Here is a 19244-nt window from a genome sequence, read left to right as displayed (position 1 = left end):
ACTATATCAAGAAAGAGGAAACATAGCTTTAGCAAGTAGTTAATATCTAATCCAGCACACTGGTACATAACCAAGTGACTGTGGTTAGTAGTGTGCAGTTGCAGTATAGAGAGATGATAGACTACATACCCAGGAAATTCTGATTTAATTATTGGCACCAAGCATCTCCCCATATCCTAATCAGGAGATCCAATTCTTCTAATGCCCAGGGCTCTCAGAAAATTGGTAACCTAAGTCAGATCCTCATCCTTGCTTGGCCCCTCTCCAAATGTTCCTATTAGGTCTTGAAACTAACAATCCCGCAAGACCTTCATAACCTTTTGATAATCATCTAGCTGTTGTTTGGAACAAGGTGGTGGGCAGACTGTTGTCAGAGCTAAGTTCCCATCAGAAGAAAACATCCAGATGTTAGCTGCTGTACCCAGACCAGGATCCTGTGTTGACTCAAGGACATCACCATTATTAACAAACAGCGGAGCAGCAATCCATTCCACTCCCAGGATCCTCAGAAACAAACAAGAGTAAATCATAGTCCAAGCTTTCTTTTTCTGGTTCTGGGAAAGGAATGCAAATGTGAATGCAAAGCAAGAGCGAACCAAGCATTCTCTCAGGAAAGGTCAGGAGATTCTGCATGAATATCCATCCCCACGGGTACTTGCCATGTGGGGACCGAGCTCCTCAGGCCTTGCCATAAGAAGATATGTCTGCATTACTCTCGGGCACCATACCAGAAGAGGTTTGCCCACTTCCACCACTGAGGCAAGGCAAACAAGAGTTGTGCCCAAAAGATCCAGAGCATTTGTGGATGAGAAAAATGAACCAAAGAGGCTAGAGAAATCGTACTTGTGATCTTGGTCAGATGATTTCTTCCGCCTGTCTCCTTGGGATCCTACTGGTTCTTTATCTGTTTTCATTTCTCAATCAAGTTGTCCTAATATTAAATATACATGCAATGTAAGGTTCATTCCTGCAGGATCTGATTTAAATAGAAGAATCTGAGTTGTGCCAAAACAACATAGAGTAGTATACTTCCCATTGGGAACCTGAGCTATATGCAGCTGTCCCTTTAAGATGTCCAGAGCCTGTCACTTGAGTTTTTTATCTTAGCCATTCTGATGGATATAAGAATTTCAGAGTCCTTTTGATTTGCATTTCCCTGATGACTAAGGATGTTAAACTTTTCTTTAGGTGCTTCTTGGCCATTCAAGATTCCTCTACTGAGAACTCTGTTTAGCTCTGTACCCCATTTTAATTGGGTTGTTTTTTGTGTGTCTAATTTCTTGAGTTCTTTATATATTTGGAATAGTAGTTCTCTGTTGAATATAGGTTTGGTAAGAATCTTTTCCCATTCTGTAAGTTGCTGTTTTGACCTATTGATGGTAATATGGGTCCATGAAGGCTCACAGAGACTGAACCATCTACAAAAGAACAATGGGCTAATTAATGAATTTTACATTCAAGCCACAAGTACCTAGGATACATCCATGAAAAAATAGACAAAACCCCATCTCCTTGGATCAGGTATTCTAGTACACAAAACAGAATAGCCAACAGCAGATGGTGTGCCAGAGAGCAACGAGTCACAGCAGGTGTGGTTAGTGTCGGGGCAAGGCTGTCATACATGGAGTGGACTGGAAGGCTCCTCTCAAATCATCCCTTTCTGTAGACATGTGAAAGAAGTGAGGAGCCATGAGGATATTTGGAAGAGTATCCTTGGGAGGAAGGGACCTTATGTACAAAGGTAACAACAAGGAGCACGGCACAAGGGATGTGCATGTCTGGAACAGAATAGGCAAGAGAAGTGGTTAGCAGTATAACTACAAAGGAAGCCAGCACATTGCAGAGCCTCATGAGTGATTACCAGGCTGACTTCAGTCACCACTGGAGCCACTGCACGATGATCCCTCCCTAAGGGCAGTGACTTAAAACTTAGGAACGAATCAGCCCTTTGGAGCCTCAGGACAGCAGTTCCAGTTCTGTGAGTAGGGGAGCTCACCTGCTTTATTCCTTTTAGTAATTTATTTATTTATTTATTTATTTATTTATTTATTTATTTATTGAAAGGAAGTTAAAAAACATTTTCTGATAAAATTGAAGATTTAGATGGAAAATATTTCTGATAAAATTGAAGAAATATATAGAAAAACATGTTAAAATTGAAGATTATCATGGAAAATTATACAGATAAAATGGTAGACATAAAAAACATTACTAAATTAATTGAAAGAGGAATTACAAACATTTTATGATAAAATTGAAGATTTACATGAAAAATATTTCTGTTAGTCTATATCTTTTTATTGGGGAATTGAGTCCATTGATGTTATGAGATATTAAAGAATAGTGACTGTTACTTCCTGTTATTTTCTATGTTATTTTTGTTTGTGTGGTTACTTTCTTTTGGGTTTGTTGGAGGAAGATTACTTTCTTGCTTTTTCTAGGGTGTAGTTTCCCTCCTTGACAAACAGTCCTGGAGTTAGAAAGATAGCACAGGGTTAAGAGCACTTATTCCAAAATCATCAGGATCAGAGTTCAGATCTTGACATGAACATAACAAGACACATGTCCTCACAAATGTGCCAAAGGGAAGAGAGAAGGAAGGGTCCCTGGGGTTTTCTGGCTTCCAGCCCAGCAGAAAAACACAAGCCCAAGGTTGAGGAAAATACTACTATCTCCAAGGAAAAAGATGGAAAATGATGGAGAACGACACCCGACATGCTTTCCTGGCCTCTGTGTACACATGCACATATACACACATTCACACACATAAACACACACATATGTATGCATGTATGTATGTATACATGTATGTGTGAGTGTATTATGTACTCATATATGCATAAATGATTTAAATCTTTTAAAAATAAAACATGTTGTATGTGAAAGATACAGGTAGCAGAGTCTACTTTTATCCCTGGGTAGAAAAAATAAAATTAAACAAAGCAAATGCCAGAAAATTAAACTCTACCCCTTGACTAAAAAGCCAAAGAACTTCAGGGAGTCCTGACAGGAACTCAGGTCCAGGCTGACTGAATTGCATATAGTCAGCATATCTACTTGGAGGTATATCTTCACCAGAGAGCCTTTAAAAGGTGCCCTGAACATTGAAATGTGCTGATGCATGCCAAACACCTAAGCCTTAATAAAACCATTGCAGATAAGCATCAGGGGGCTATTTGCATAGGAGAAGTCCTGTCTATAGTCACACATTAGCCATATTTCCTACCTGGTATTAGGAGTTTGTTAAGAGATACTCATTGTCTTTGCTGCATTGCCCAACCTTCAGGTTCTCATACTATTCTGCTAGAAGTCACCTTTACATGGAGGGCCTAGACAGTAAGTAAACTCAGATAGGCAAATGGGAATGAGTTGTCTCAAGGTAGGAGGGGTCAGCATAGGTAGCTAGGAGTGGCTGGCTATACAGCAGACTGTTATAAAAATAAGTGCACACAGGAGAAGGTAGAGAAACACTCCACCAGCAAATACTGGTGTTCACGGAAAGGGAGACGTGGACAGGCATGGTTTGGCTTACTCTCTACCTCCTAAGTGTCCTCTGGGCTGTGGCAGAAACCAGCACCCGTGCCCAGAGGTCATGCTGTGAGTATAGTGATTGTTCTGATGAGAAAGGACTAGTACCCCTCCAGAGGCAGAGATTTCAGGCACAATTGTGCTGAGAAAAGGAGGAGGAACAGCAATCACTATAGGAGTGTCAAAGAGGCATGCTCCATGACTTCAGAGCACAACTCTCTGAGAGTCTGGTCAACACATTTTTTATTAAAAGAGGCTGAATTATGACTGCAAGCATGTTGGTTGCTGGAACAAGTTGATCCTTAGTGGTAACTGAGAGCCCGAATATTTGCTGAAAGCAAATTATATCTCAAATCATCAAGAGTCTCCGTGTAGAGAGAAGAGTAGAGGGAAATGAACGTAAAAGAAATCAGTGATTTCTGGGTTGGAAATCATGTTAATTACCTCTGAGCTGTACCACTCAAAGTTGGCACAGGAAAATTCACTTTAAAGACAGAGATCACTGGGGAAAGTGTAAGGACTAACGCACCTCTAAAGGAAAATGTTGATATCTTCTGTATTCCTCTTCCATCACTTGATCCCCAGAGCTCTCAAGCCTTCTGCTAAAGGCCTCGAAGACATGGGAATTATGTTTCTGGGAAAGGGGGTGAGGGCTGAGGGGAAAGAGGGATGAGTGATGATTTTGTGTCAAGTGTCTTTCCTCTTCTCAGCTGTCCCCCCAGATCAGCAACCCTGGGTCGATGGCCTACAGGTGCTCATGGAGAACTCGGTGACTAAGTCAGACTTCGCAAACCCCAGCATCCTGATTGCCATGAACCTGGCCGGCACCTACAATCTGGAGGCCCAGAAGCACTTGACTTACCAGCTCATGGCCAGTGACAGTGCAGGTTAGACACTGGAGCCCCTCCCTGCAGCCTGGATCTTCCACACACAGGCCACCCCCAGACCCCAGCTGTGTCATCGCCCACCCCAGTGCTGCCTCTGATGACACTTCACTCACTTTTCCTACACAGCAGCAGAGCAGCTGTAACAAGACATGTGAGACAGCAGAACAATCAGGAAGGGGGGCAGGGATGCCCAGGGAACACCAGATTCAGGGCAGAAGGTGGGGGCTTCTGATTCCAGGCCTGCTGCTTCTGAGTGAGTCACCAGGTGCCACTTATTCATCTTGTTCTCTAAGGACAAAAACAATAATAATTGACAGTAACAACATGGGGTCGACTTACCTCACAGGAATTGCCTGAAGGTTCAAAGTTCATAACCACATTTACCTTCTGCCTGTGAGCTTCCATGGGCTTGTACAGACATTCTCATTCCTTTTATAAACAGACACCGGGGATTCTTCTTTAGTATATATAATAATTATATGAAATAATGAGTTTCATTATGCAGTCATTGAGTCACACAGACAACACTAGAGTCAATGTTTCCTCGAGGATTTGTTTCCATATCTCCTTAAAAGGGGGATTTTAAAAGGATGTGTGTGCACTGCTGAAAAGTCCAAAGCCCAGATGTGAGGCTGGGGCATGCTGTGTGCACTGACGCTCACCTGGAACCCCAGCGCTCAGCAGGGGCATCTCTGGGAATTCCAGACCGGCCAGGGATACAGAGTAAAACATTGTCTCAAAAAAAAAAAAAATTAAAGGGAGGAGCAGCTGGGAAATGGGCTAGTGAAACTGCTCCTGGGTACAAGACTCCTGGCTACGCAGGTTTCACAGTCTGAGTTCAATCCCCAGAATCCACATAATAGAGGGAATAACTGACTCCATAAAGAGGCCTTTTGACCTCCACGTGTGCACTGTGGCTTTTGTGCATGTGCGTCACACACACACACACACACACACACACATACAGTAATGATGATAAACATGTGTTTTAAGTTTAAAAGACAAGTGCAGTGTCCAGTGCAGCACTTGGCGTGCGGCGCCTTGCCTGGGAGCACTTCCCTCCTCATCCTGCTCTCTCTGCAGACCTGACAAGTGGGCAGCTCGCCCTCACCATTATGGCTCTCACCTCCTCCTGCAGAGACCCTGGAAGTAGAGTGTCCATTCTACAAAAGGAAATGGAGAACTGGACACCTGCAAGTAAGATCTCATGGGAAGGAAGGGAGGAGGAGTCCTTCCTGAGAACTTTCAAACCAAAAATGAAAATTATGGAAGTGGGAAGTGAAAAATCAGGGAGGAGGCAGGAGGCCACCTCTGCTCTGACAGGCCCGCCTCCAACCCCCGTGAGTCTCACTTCTCAGTCAATATGAAGCCAGCTGGGAAGCCACCATCCACCCAGCCCTTCTCTTCAGATGGCAGATGATGCTCTTAATCTGAAAAACTCTAGCATCTTCCTTTGCCAGTCTTTCTATGAGGACAGGTTTTCTAATGATTTCTATTTAAAAGCTTTGGCCCACGTTACTCAAAAAGTCTCCAGTGTGGTAAGTGTCAATCTAATAATGGTTCTGTTTCTCCTGAGCCCCGGGTGCTGAATCTTCGGCCTTCTATGGGCCTGGCCTGGCGATCCTCGCACTGTGCCAGAAGAACTCAGAGGCAACCTTACCCATTGCGGTGCGCTACGCTAAGACCCTGATGATGGAGTCCTCTCCCTTCAATGTGGGTAAGCTGTTGCCATCAGACCCAGGCTGAGAGTATCAGGGTCACAGTGGATAAGAGCTGGTGGTGGAGTCGGAGATAAAGGAGAGGAGGAGGAGCCAAGAGTCACGCAGGTGGCTGAGGATGAAAACATTGAGCAAATGTTTATTGGACATGTGAGTTAAGGACAGACCTCCACTGGGACAATAAACACGTCACACAAGTCATAAGTTATTTTCAAATAAAACAGAGATGTCTTGCCTCCACCCTACCTTTCATTCCTTAATTGTTACTAATTCTCTCACACTGTGTTTCAAGATGTTTCTCCTTCTGCCATCTAAACGCCCTTTCTATAACCAGCCCTTTTCTGACACCAGCACAGGGACCTTCTTACTCCTTGGCCTCACTAGCGTGCCAGGCTGCCATGAAGGGAAGCCTTCTCCTGCCTGACATTCTTTCCTGTGCTTGACCCTTCTGTGGGGACCGATCCCTCCTCGGGTGGGGCCCCTGGCATGGAGCCCTCTGCAGCCCTCTATGCAGTAATAACATGTCAGGCTTTCTCTTGCCCCACAGGCCTCAGCAGTGAGCTTTGCCCTTTTACTATCAGACAAGCAGGTAGATACAGTCTGAGTCTCTTCTCAGGGAAGATCAAGAACAGACTGCTATCCCTTTCTATCTGGAATCTCACACAGAGATGTTGGGCCATCTCTGTCAGTTCAGGAAGTGTGGTGGACTTCTTTGTCTTCAGGTGTCAACAACACTGTCACTTTTAATGCTGCTCTGAGAGTTCAGATGAGATGGGAAGGCAGGGGGGAGGAAGCTGCCACTTGCTAGCGTTTTTTCTTGTTCTGGTCTTGTCAGAGTTTGCTCCTTTGGTTCACACATGTCTATCACATGCAAATAACAAAAAGTCCCTGTCCTGGCTTCTATGGGGGATGTAGAGTCACCACTTCCCAAGTATTTACAGAGCCCAGGAGCCACAACACATGACACAGAACACTGACAGAGCAAAACAGGCATAAACCACAGCTGCTAGAGACTCGGGCTGCTGTGCTGGGAAGACCAAGATGGCTTCCCTGAGCAGCTGACACCTGGCCCTTCCAGAACTGCTGACATGGAGATGAGAGAAGTGACACTGAACACACGTCTAGAGCTGTTGAGTTGTATACAAGTGTTTATAAGCCTGCTGCCCACTGGCTGTGTGACCTGGGCAGTTACTTCACTGCTCCCACCTCCCACTTCCTCATGTCTTAAATGAGGATAGGTCCTGTTCCACAGACCATCCCTAGAACTACAGGAGGTCCCATAACTAGATTACAATAAGCACCTGATGATGAACACTGAAACCAGCACCACTGATGGTGATTGTGACAGGGGTCTGTCTCCCTTCTGCCACAGACACAGGAGCAGTGGCTACGTTGGCCCTGACCTGCATGTACAACAGGATTCCTGTGGGTTCTCAGGACAACTACAGAGACCTGTTTGGTCAGGCACTAAAGGTCATTGTGGAGAATATCAGCTCAAGGATCAAAGCTGACGGCATCATCGGAGACATCTACAGCACTGGCCTTGCCATGCAGGTAACCGCATCCTATATGCTCCTAATCTAGGCCAGACTAATAACCTTGGCCTTACAGGCCAAGGGACTGTGCATCTACTGACATGCCTAGGAAAGTCTAATGTGATTTGGGGTCAATTCCTGAAAAACCTTGCCTCAGTTTCTCAACTAAGAAAATGCAGGTGTTTGCTAGTTCATGGATAAAATGCGAAGACAAACCTAAAAGAATTCATTTTTCCTTTCTTAGAAAAAAATGAAAAAAATAAATCAAGATTTTTGATGGTTTACTCTCAATAATGACCAGTTTACTAGTAACAGTCATACACTATTGAATGTTTGGTGTACACATACTGATATGAAAGCAGGTCTTCCAAAATATTGATGGAATTTTGTGCTTCAAACTTACCAGGAAAGTGTTGATTTTTTTCCTGTTATCTTTACCTACAAAAAGTTGGTTTGTATTTAAAATGATTAATGTAAGTAGTGTAAAGTTGACTTAGGCACACACACACACAAATAATGAAAATGATCTAGTAAATAGTAGAGTCAAGCCTGTATCTCAGCTGAGTCTGAAGGCCACTCTATGTTCCCCCTCACTTATCTCCAGGCTTGAATTGGGAAAGATGCTTCTTTTTTTTCTTTCTAAAAAGTATGCTTTTAACTGAAATATAATTGTTTGCCTTTCCTGCCTCCATTTGACTTGCCAAGTATTTTTTTTAACTTATTCACTTTACATCCTCTCACTGCCCCTTTCCCAGTGACCTCCTACCACAATCCTTCTTCCCATGCCCCCTCCCCTTCTCCTGTGAGTGGGTAGGGCCACCCCTGTGTATCTCTCCACCCTGGCACTTCAAGTCCCTGTGAGGCTAGGTGCTTCCTCTCCCACTAAGGTCAGACAAAGAAGCCCAGCTAGAATAACATATCCCACATACAGGCAACAGCTTTTGGGATAACCCTTGCTCCAGTTGTTCAGGGCACACATGAAGACCAAGCTGTACATCTGCTACATATGTGGGGCAGTCTAGGTCCAGTAGGTGTATGCTCTTTGGTTTATGGTTCAGTCTCAGAGACTCACCATCCTCCAGCCCCTGATGACTAGGGTAAGAATCCTTCATTGAAACTAGATGCATCCATGATGATGGAGAGAGATTATCAACCAGAATCATAAATTATAAAGTCTCAAGTGGTCAAATCCTCTAGCCATGCTGAGATATTGGTGGTCTAAAGTTTCTAAATATCTTAGGAGATTAAGAGAAAACTGCATCATAAATTCTAAAGCTCAGGAACCCCAGAAAAGGGAGATATATGGCTGGAGCCCTAAGCTTTGTGTAGCTCTGGGCTATTATTAGAAGGAAATCATCTCCTGAGAGAAAAGAAGAGACTGGTGTTGGTACCCTCCACACACTAAAAATTAGAGAAGAGTCCACAGAGCATATGGAACAGTCAATGTCAAGTGTAATGAAGGCAGATCACCAATTCACCATGTGTGGCAATGTCCAAGAACAAAGCTGCATCTTGTCATGGTCACTGCAGTTTTGTCATGAAAGAAAACTATGTCCCATGGCCAAACCATAAAACCACATCCCCAGAACTCAGGTCTAGAAACGTCTGTGGAAAGCAGGCAGCCTAAAGGAATGAGCTTAAGATTGGGTTTGCCGGGGTGGGATTCTCACTTAACCTTGTTGAAGGTTTCTGATCAGTTTAGTGCCAGATGCAGAACCGTTTACTTTGCCAATCTAGCTTATGAGTTCTATTAGGGATTTCATCAATTTCTAGGTACTCTGGTAGATTATCCCCGAGAACAAAAGCTTTTCCTATCAAAGGGCAAGACCTTATTCATATCCAGATACCACTCACCATGTAGATTTCTTGTCACTTACGATATATGACTTCCCTATCTGCCTGTCTACACATACACCTGGAGTTTACCCAGAAAGCCTGAAGAATCAGACCAACAGGTGTCTAATCTATAACCATTATCTAATCTGAAAAGCTGCGCTGTTGAAGCTTTTCAAACAAAGGGTTCCAGACCCATTACAACAGGGTTTGCATTTCAAGTCTGCCCCAATCTAGGACAAATGTTGACTTTCCTTGAGTTTCATTTTCCCCATAATAGAGAGGCTATAACTACATTGAATGCCATGTGATATACAAAAACATCACAAGTCCAGTGCCATGCCCACTCACTGTCCATGGACTCTAACACAACAGGAGTGATATAAATGTTTCAGCCTTTGCTCACTCACCTTCTTCCTAAATGACAGTCCTTGCATGACCCGAGACACTCTCAAGCCTTCCTAAAGGCACTTCTACCCTGAAACCTCTCATCCTTCCATACCATCTACTGCACCCAAGTTTCCTCTGCTAGGAACTGACCTCGACAAGGAGTCTGAGAAAACTCTTCACTCACACGGAGTTAGCAATTGTTTCTGATGGCTTAATGCTCTAGCATGCTGGAATTAACATTTTATTCCCAGGAAAAAATATATCACAGTATAAGCTGCTATGGCTGAGGAGTGTCTAGCTGGTACTCTTTGACTAACCTGCCTTGTTAAGTGGCCTCTATGGAGAGTTGCAGTCTCCATTTGCTGAAGTTAATGTGATGACTATACCTGTCACAAATGTCTAACTGCCCACTCTGCCCTACCTAGCTGAGACAACCATCTCTGCTCCCCTCCTCCCATTTTCTTATCTCAGCTTCATGCAAACTTGTCATTGGCCAATGAAGCTCTCTCCCACACCTGCGGGTTCTAGTTAGCATAACTGTTAAAGGAAGTGAGGATGCAATGATAGTTTCCACATCATGCCTTGCAAAATGCTTTCCCAAACTGGCTCACTGGACTCTCAAATGTCGCCCCCTCCAAAGACAAGCAGGATTTATACTTTCTAATTTAGCCCTAAGAGTCATAAAACTTTGCCAAAGTAAATTGCTTGGTATAGCAATCCAGACTTATTTTGCAACTACTGAAAGTGCAATTTTAAAATGACAATTTAATAGTTAACCTACCTGGGGAAGTCCAAGGCTAGATGAAGTGGTTTCAAGAATAATCATAATAAAAAGACCAAATGATACATAAGGGACCCACTCTTAGTAGTCTCTCATCTCTGGTTTCACTCATTCTCTCCTGCTATGTGGAATTTAAGATGGCTAAGGACAGCTTGGTGTTTACTCATACAGTCACAACTGAAATACATAAGCAGGAGACATGTTTTTTCTTTCAGTATGGGTGTATCATGGAATAACCAATTGGTGCATGAATCCACCAGTCACTGTTGTCAAGGAGACCAGTGCCACCCAAACCATGACTCTATCCCAAGGCCAGGTCTGTGGAGACTATGACTGACAGTCCTGACAGTCAATACACAGACTTTGGGAAAACTTCACCAAAAGCTGTGCATGCATGTGCGCTGCATATGCCAGTCCAGGTTGCCCTAGACTACAGCGCCTTCTGAAGCTCACTTCATTACCCTTGTTCTACAGTTAAAATCTATTCATGAGTACAGCAGCCCGGCAGTGCTCCCTGCCTCTTAGCATTGACCAGATAATTGTTCGGGGCTATTTTGTTGTTGTTATTGTTATTTTATCTTATCGTATGAGTATGTGGAATTTTGCTTCTATATATGCCTAGGCATCACATGCATGCCTAGTACCTGAGGAGGCCATAAGAGCGCAAGGCCATAGAGGATGATGGCTCCACTGGAAGTGGAGTCACAGATGGCTGTGAGCTGTCATGTGGGTTCTATGAATTAAGCCAAGGTCCCCAGGAAGAGCAGACAGTGATCTACCACTGATTTATCTCTCCAGCCCCTCATTGTTAATTCTTTAAATAAGCACTTGTTTGCTGTTAGCTAGGAAACTGCACCCACAGCCTCATTCATGCTAGGCAAGTGCCTTTGCCACAGTGCTACCCCTCCACCTCTTCTAGGACTATCATGAGACAGATGCTGTGAAAGACAAATTCAATTCCAAACCTTGTGCTACATCAGTTTGGATTCTGGAAGATCATAACATTAACAATCAAGTTCACCCCTCATAAGAGCCAATTCCCCACTATTCCTAATCTTCCCTCTCTTTCTCTGTCCTTGTTCATGCCCACCCTAGGCTCTCTCTGTGACACCTGAGCAACCTACCAAGGAATGGGACTGTGAGAAGACTATGCAAACGATACTCAACAAGATTAAGGAGGGGAAATTCCAAAACCCCATGTCCATTGCCCAAATTCTCCCTTCCTTGAAAGGCAAGACTTATCTAGATGTGTCCCAAGTAACGTGTGGTCCTGGTAAGTACTTCTCAATGACCTCTCCTTCTTACATACAAATGTGCTACTTATAGTATAAGAGCATGTGACTTGATGTTGAGTAGCATATAAGACTCTTTTGTCATTTTATCCCACATGGACAGAGCTACAACTGATCTCCAATCCTAATAATGTGGACCAGCACACAAGCACAGCGTCTAGCCTTCAGAATCCATCTCCTGACACTAAACACCTATTTTAAGGAGGTAGAAGGCCCATGCTCATCTCAAGGAGCTTCATTCATTCCATGAATATACTGCCAAGCATCACTAAGTCTTCTCTGCTCTTTACAAAGTCATAAAACAGACATACTGACAAAACTACAGCCTTTACAGTAATGAAACCAGTATTAAATAGAAATCAATGCCATCTACATCATAAAAGCAAAAAGGAGAAAGGGGAAAGACTAATTCGAATTATTGTTTTTTGGGGGCTTAAAAGGCACAGATGAAATTCATCCAAACGTTTAAGATCTAATAATGATAGCCTGACACTCACAGAACACCAACAGGATAGGGTGGAAACTTGACATGTTACTTTATAGCATCTTTGTATCCAATCTAATACAATATTGAAATATTTAAAATTCATATTGCTCATCAGAGCCTTCCTAAAACTTTAGTGACTCCAGGAAAAAAAATCTCTGAAATCACCTCCTTCAATTCTTTTTCTTATCAAATACTTCTTCTGGAATTCACCAGCTTCATATGACAGGAAGCAATGATAGGATCGTCATAGACTTCAGTGCTGAATCTACAGGAGCCAAAGCCAAGCGAACCCACTGCTATCATATGAAGTGTCGCTACCTTGGCCTCACAGCCTAGGTCGCTTCCACAGTGACACCACAAGTTTAACATGGAATCTTTGTCAGGACTCTAGAGTATCTGTCCCAAGTATTTTGTTAAATAATTTAAAGGTTACTATTTTCTTGAAATCTTTTCTGGGATATATTGTCAATAGCAATGACTTTTGCATCCATAACTCAAATCTCAAAACCTTTGATAAACTTGACCCTTTTGCTCCTCACAGATCATGAAGTGCCACCAACTTTAACTGACTATCCTACCCCAGTCCCCACTTCAGTATCTAACATTACCGTCATATACACCATAAACAACCAGCTGAGGGGGGTTGATTTGCTTTTCAATGTGACCATCGAGGTTAGTGTGAGAAGTGGATCTGTGCTACTTGCTGTCCTAGAAGAAGCACAACGCAAAAACTCCATGTTCAAGTGAGTGATGCAAGCAGTGTTGCTCTCCCCAAGCCTGACTCAAATTCCTACAGTCTCCTCCCCATCCTCTCTCTCCTAAGATCACGTAAGGGGTAACTAGTAGAGTTCAGAGCTAAGCATGGATTTGTCTGCCTTTGAAATTTACATTCTACTCACTATCCTGTTAGGAAAGAGTAGTATATGGAAATGGCAGAAGAGAGTGTAAACATTGGGAAATGCCAACCGTTTGAAAAAAGAGGAAGCAATAGGGGAAGATAGGGAGGTCACAGAGGAGGACAGAAGGAGTCAAAGGACCCTGGGAATGCATGAAAAAGAAAATAGGACACTTGATACCCAAACCCTCAGGAAAACCTTGGAGAGAAAAAAAAAACAAAGAACCAACTGACCCATAACCACAATATAATTGGTTATTTAAGTCTTATAGATTTTTTCTACACATAATACCAACAGCTGTGAATCATCAGATTTATGGCTGGCATACTTTTCTCTAAAATTTTCTAAGATTTGTTTTATTTTTAACAATATGGGGAGCAGGTATGTGCATGTGAGTGCAGGTACCTATAGAGGGCAGAGGCACCAAATCCCATGATTCTTTATGTAAGGTGCTCCAAGAGTTTGAACATCATTAGAGTTGATCATTAACAGAGTGCACCCCATACAATCCTCATGCATGCTGTCCTCCATGATAGCTACTCCTTTTACTGTGGTGCAATATTCTATACAAGAAAGTCTTGGGCTTCAACTCTGGAACATGGAGATACGTGTGATGTAATGAGTAGAAATGTTTAATTGTACATACATGGAGGCATTCATTCCTCTGGAATCCTCAACATAACAAACAGAAATAAACCCATAGAATGTAGCAAATATGTACTGTGCAAGATGAAGTGTCTATTCCAAATAACATAGCCATAAAATGTGAATACCTAAATATGGAAATGCTTATCAACTCACTCAACTGAAAACATTAACCAAAACCCTTCAAATGCTATTCACCGAAATTCCATTTTAAGCATGATTTCATGCTCACTAGTCATTTGTATTTTCTCTTCTCAGCATTATTTTTATCTGTTCTTTAAAGCATTTGAACACCTGTCGCTCCATCTTGCCTCCTGTTGCTTGGTTTCAACCAAGGTTGTCCACATTTTATTCTTAGATTTGAAACCACAATGACATCCTGGGGCCTTATTGTCTCTTCTATCAACAATATAGCTGAAAATGTTAATCACAAGACATACTGGGAGTTCCTTAGTGGCAAAACGCCTTTGAATGAAGGTAAGAAAAGCAAAGGATGTCTCTTTCTTCCAGTTGGAAGGCTACATTTACTAATTATTTAATTAATTTACTGGGCTAATATGATAATGTACATGCTTATAATACGGGTATGTATAGGAATTAAGTGTCATAGATAATCATTACATACAGCAATTATTAGTGACTCTAAATTCAAGAGATGAGAAGTAGATTATACATTGGTGGTTAACTCCAAGACACCAAGAGTGCATCAGTGTAGCATTAAGGAAAGAAATAAAAGCAGTTCCCACTTCCCCTTGGGGCCATTTCACCAAGAGCAAGTCCAGATTTGTATTCTCTACTTCATCAAATCTGTGCCTTCCATCCTCTGTCGTTCTGTTGCATCTGATCTGTGCCTAATGTAAGAAGGCTGTCTTGTCAGTCTGCCTGGCCCTGTGTTGTGTGTGCCTGCCATGTGTCTATTATATGGTTATGTGTATGTCCTTCACACAGGCTTTACTGTGTCTTTATTGAACAGCACAGAGAGTATCACATGGGGAAGGAATGGGATACTTTACAGAAATATTTAACAGTCCTATAAACACCAGTGTTTATCAGCTAGTTTTCATAAATAGATGCTTTCAAACTTTACAGTAGATTTGAGGAAGCTGCTTTCATCTTATATATTTGTTGCTCTCGGCAAATGATGTGCATGCATTGTTCTGGGTCTGGGTCTTGGAAGAGTACATAGAGTACATAGAGTACAAGAACTTAAGATTATGCCTATGCATTATCTTAGGTTGTAAAAGTTGATTACATGGAGAATTCAAGGCAAGTATTCAATCCCTATACTTCTCTTAAAGGCAGGTTAAGCAAAAAGGCTGAGTACACAGCAGTCTTAAGTCATAAGTAACCTCAAGGTGTATTATTAACCCTGCAGTGAGGTCCACAAAAGTCCCAGTCTCTTAGAATGTAAGAGATATTTCAGAATATTGCATCACCACAAGATGTCAAAGGCACCTGTTTGAAAAATGAGCCTAGAATTTGACAGAACAGAAATCAAGTCCAGGTTTCCAAACTCTAGGATACGTGAGCTTTCTAACATAGCCTCATCAAAACCTCAGCCCTGGCCTTCTGTTCAGTCTGATGAAGGAATGTCTGTAACTATGAATTTGTGGAATAAACATGACAAGAATGAAACTCGGACTCCAGCAAATTAGTATTTCTGAAAGGTTTTGAATAAGTGCTGAAACTTAAAAAGCACTGGCATGATTTTGTCTAAGGATCATGTTAACCTGACCCTGACTGTGACTATGAAGACGACTGCAAATCCTATCAGAGTCACAGGAGGCCAAGGCTGTATCTTGAAGGCTCCATTCTCCAATTTTACCATCGGAGAGATGGTTTGCTTGCCATCTACCATATAGTTAGGGAAAGTTGCCCAGTCAGAATTCATGGGCTGCAACACCAGGCTTTGTAAAAAGCTCCTCTCATAATCACAATCTACAGTACACAAATAAGGAATCAGTCTCTACAACTATAAGATGGAATTATCAATCCATGGGTTATTGTGATGATTAAGAAATGTTTGAAGTTATTCACTGCAGTGTCTTTGTGAAGAGTGTGTGTGCAAAGTGCTTGTCATTGTTATTTCTCCCACCACCCTGAGCTCAAGAAATTACTCTGAAATTTTAAAGGGGCTTATTCCTCATGTCTGCAAATAATTTCCTGTCCCTGGGAGCAAGGACAGTAAAGGTAAAGATACCGATTCAAAACCATTTGGGAATGAAACTCATGCTTCCAGTTTCCAGAACTACCTAAAAGATAAAAGATATCAATATCATCACTCTTTCTTATCCTGAAAGATTATCAGTCTATTGTCCCTCCTATTTCTTACAAAAATGTCCCCAAAATAAGTGAGATTCTCCCTTAAAGATTTTAGTTTGAAGTATTTATCAAGTGGTTCCTATGTGCCAGATACTGCTTCTAATATTAAAGATACCATTTCAGACAAAAAAATAACAAAACTTTTCTAGATGAGAGAAGAAAATGGTTATCCCCAAAAACATACTCCACCAAATGATAACTTAAAAGCTGAAAATTAGAAATCCATAAATATTTGTGCAGCAATATATAAAGCAAATACAAGAGGTATATAGGTATATAGCATCTTTACCAAGAGAAAGAGAGAGAGAGAGAGAGAGAGAGAGAGAGAGAGAGAGAGAGAGAGAAGAAGAAGAAGAAGAAGAAGAAGAAGAAGAAGAAGAAGAAGAAGAAGAAGAAGAAGAAGAAGAAGAGAAGAGAAGAGAGGAGAGAAGAAGAGAAAAGGGAAGAGAGGGGGAGAGAGAAAAGAGAGAGGATGGGGAGAATGAGAGAGAGAGAAAGGAGAAAGAGAGGAGAGAAAAGGAGAGAAGAGAGAAGGGAAGAGAGGGGAGAGAGAAAAGAGAGAGGAGGGGGAGAATGAGAGAGAGAGAGAGAGAGAGAGAGAGAGAGCCCTAGAGGCTGGAGAGATGGCTGCACAATTAAAGGCACCTACTGCTCTTGCAAGGACCCAGCACCCACATCAAGTGCCTCACAATAGCCTGTCCTCCCAGTTCTTCCTTCTGTCCTCCACAAGCACCTTCACACATGTGGTGCACATGCACACACGCACACACACACACACACACAAATAATGATGATGATGATGATGAAGATGATGATGATGATGATGATGATAAATGCTTTTAAAAGAAAGAAATCCCTAAACAGGTCTAGCAAGAGCTGATAAAGACATATGACACCAGGCTTAATGGCCTGAGTTTGATTCCTGGGACCCACATGATGGAAAGTGAGAACTGACTCTCACAAGTTGTCCTCTGAGCTTCACATGCATACATCCACACACATACACAAGCAAGTATCAATAATAAAAATATTTTAAAAGAAATCCTGAAGCGTTCAAAGCTCATTTTTCTGCCCACTTATCTCTATGGTGATCTTCCCCTCAAACAAGGTTAATGGGCTGTTGTTTGGCATGGAAAGTTTATGTGCATTGTGAACACTTGTTATCTCCTCTGCCTTGTTCCAGGGGTTGGTTACTACATTCCCTTCAACTATGAGCACATCACAGCCAACTTCACCCAATACTGAGAAGAAATATTTTCTGTTGCATATGATCAAAGGATGGTTTGGATTTTCTTCATATCATTTCAAATCTGTGCCATAAAAAAAGTAGATATTAACAACGCTACTCTCTTCTTGAGCCACTGTGTGAAATAAACGATGCAGGCTCCCGGGGTACTCACCATTGTGACTCATGAAATAAAATTTCTGGCTTCTCAAAACAGACTGTCAGTTGTCATTTACACCAATCACAAGGGAGAAGGCCTTCATGATATTTGGGGAGATCAATGCAATCTCCTGGACTGAACGATACAACTACTTATACAGATGAACTATTAAAACTCCTACCTGGGTTTTTTTTTTACTAAGTGTTCCTTTACATCTCACCTAATACAGATATATATAGATAGATAGATACATTTGTATTAAATGAACAAAATAATTCCAAATGTAATTGCGGAATGGTTTTTAGCTCAGACATAGAATAGTTTAATGATGTCATACCTTCTAGTTTTTCTGGGTAAATTCTTGTTTTAAACTGTTTCATGGTTGTGGAGGAGGCCAGAGAGATGGTTTGGTTGGCAGGTAAGAGTACTTAGCTGCCCTTCAATTCCCAGCACCCATATGGCAGTTTTCAACTGTGTAAAGAGAATCTCGAATCACCTGTCAATAAAAAGGCAGATAGCCAATGAACTAAGGCAGGAAGCAGAAGGTGGGACACTGGCAGGAAGAGAGAGGATTCTGGGAAATGGTGAGAGTGTAAAAGAGAGATTTAAGAGAACAAGGGGGAGAGAGTCATGAGGAGATCAACATAAACCAGAAGGTAGATGAATTCAGGGAGACACTGCACAGGCAGAAGCAGGCCAGGGCTGAAGAAAAGGTAACTGACCGCATGGTAGACATAGAATAGCTTAAATGGGTTAAATAAATTAAGAACTAGTCAGGGAATGAGCCAAAGCTTATGATCCAGACATTTAGTAGTAAATAATTAGTCTCAGAGTCGTCCTTCCAGGAGCTGGGGCTGAAAAAGAAAAACAAATTTAAAAAATGTTCTTACACAATTGTTTGTACTTCCAATCCCAGGCAAGCCAATGCCCTCTTCTGGCCACTGCGTGCACATTGTATACAGACATGCATGCACACACATAAAGACAGACAAAACAGCCACACACATAAAATAAAATTTAAAAAGTAAGAATGTTCCTAAGGATCAAGAGGTTGATTGATGAGTAAAGTGTGTGCTTTATCATGAAGAACTGAGTCTGGTTCCCCAGCTTCCACATAAAATAGTCAGGCATGGGATCATGTGAACATCCACAACACCACACTCGGGAAACAGAGACTGGCAAGTGCTGGAGGCTTACTTGCCAGGCAGTCTAACCTGAATCCAGTTTCAGTTAAAGACCCTGTCTCAAAGCCTAAGATGGAGCGCGTTCTAGGAAATACCTGAATTTGGTCTCTGGTTTCCACATGTGTGTACAGGAACAGACACATCCAAAAATGTACACCCACCTAAACCAGACATACACCAAAATAAAGCAATAGCCTTCAAACAGTGTGAGAAATCTGGATTGGGATCCAAAAGACTGAGCCACCATTCTGATCATTCATGTAATAAACACAATGGCTCACCTGGGCAAATATCCGACTAAAACACCAGTTTCCTCTTTGGCAGAATGAGGAGCCTGGTCTATCCTTAGTTTAGAAAAGGC

General features: G+C 42.1%; 2 protein-coding genes across 2 annotated transcripts in view; one reads left to right on the top strand and one right to left on the bottom strand.

The window, feature by feature from the left end:
- Dtx4 (deltex E3 ubiquitin ligase 4) overlaps positions 1–19244 on the bottom strand; it is an 852074-nt gene that overhangs the window by 18867 nt on the left and 813963 nt on the right. The gene's annotated exons all lie outside the window — the stretch shown is intronic.
- Cblif (cobalamin binding intrinsic factor) lies at positions 3519–17736 on the top strand. The gene is made up of 9 exons (XM_052189332.1): positions 3519–3597; positions 4239–4415; positions 5499–5612; positions 5992–6132; positions 7506–7687; positions 11768–11945; positions 12993–13194; positions 14351–14469; positions 17498–17736. The coding sequence occupies exons 1-9, from the start codon at positions 3519–3521 to the stop codon at positions 17557–17559; spliced, it is 1254 nt and encodes a 417-aa protein (XP_052045292.1). The 3' UTR covers positions 17560–17736.

This window comes from Apodemus sylvaticus, chromosome 1, assembly GCF_947179515.1.
Source record: "Apodemus sylvaticus chromosome 1, mApoSyl1.1, whole genome shotgun sequence".
NCBI lineage: Eukaryota > Metazoa > Chordata > Mammalia > Rodentia > Muridae > Apodemus > Apodemus sylvaticus.
Note: the sequence above shows the minus strand (reverse complement) of the source record. Positions and strands in the feature narration are given on the sequence as shown.

Excerpts from the sequence above, each read along its gene's own strand:
- Cblif (XM_052189332.1), top strand. The coding sequence starts at position 3,519 with ATGGTTTGGCTTACTCTCTACCTCCTAAGTGTCCTCTGGGCTGTGGCA. Across the intron at positions 3,598-4,238 it reads CCGTGCCCAGAGGTCATGCT|CTGTCCCCCCAGATCAGCAA; the intron begins GTGAGTATAGTG and ends TCCTCTTCTCAG. Across the intron at positions 13,195-14,350 it reads CGCAAAAACTCCATGTTCAA|ATTTGAAACCACAATGACAT; the intron begins GTGAGTGATGCA and ends TTTTATTCTTAG.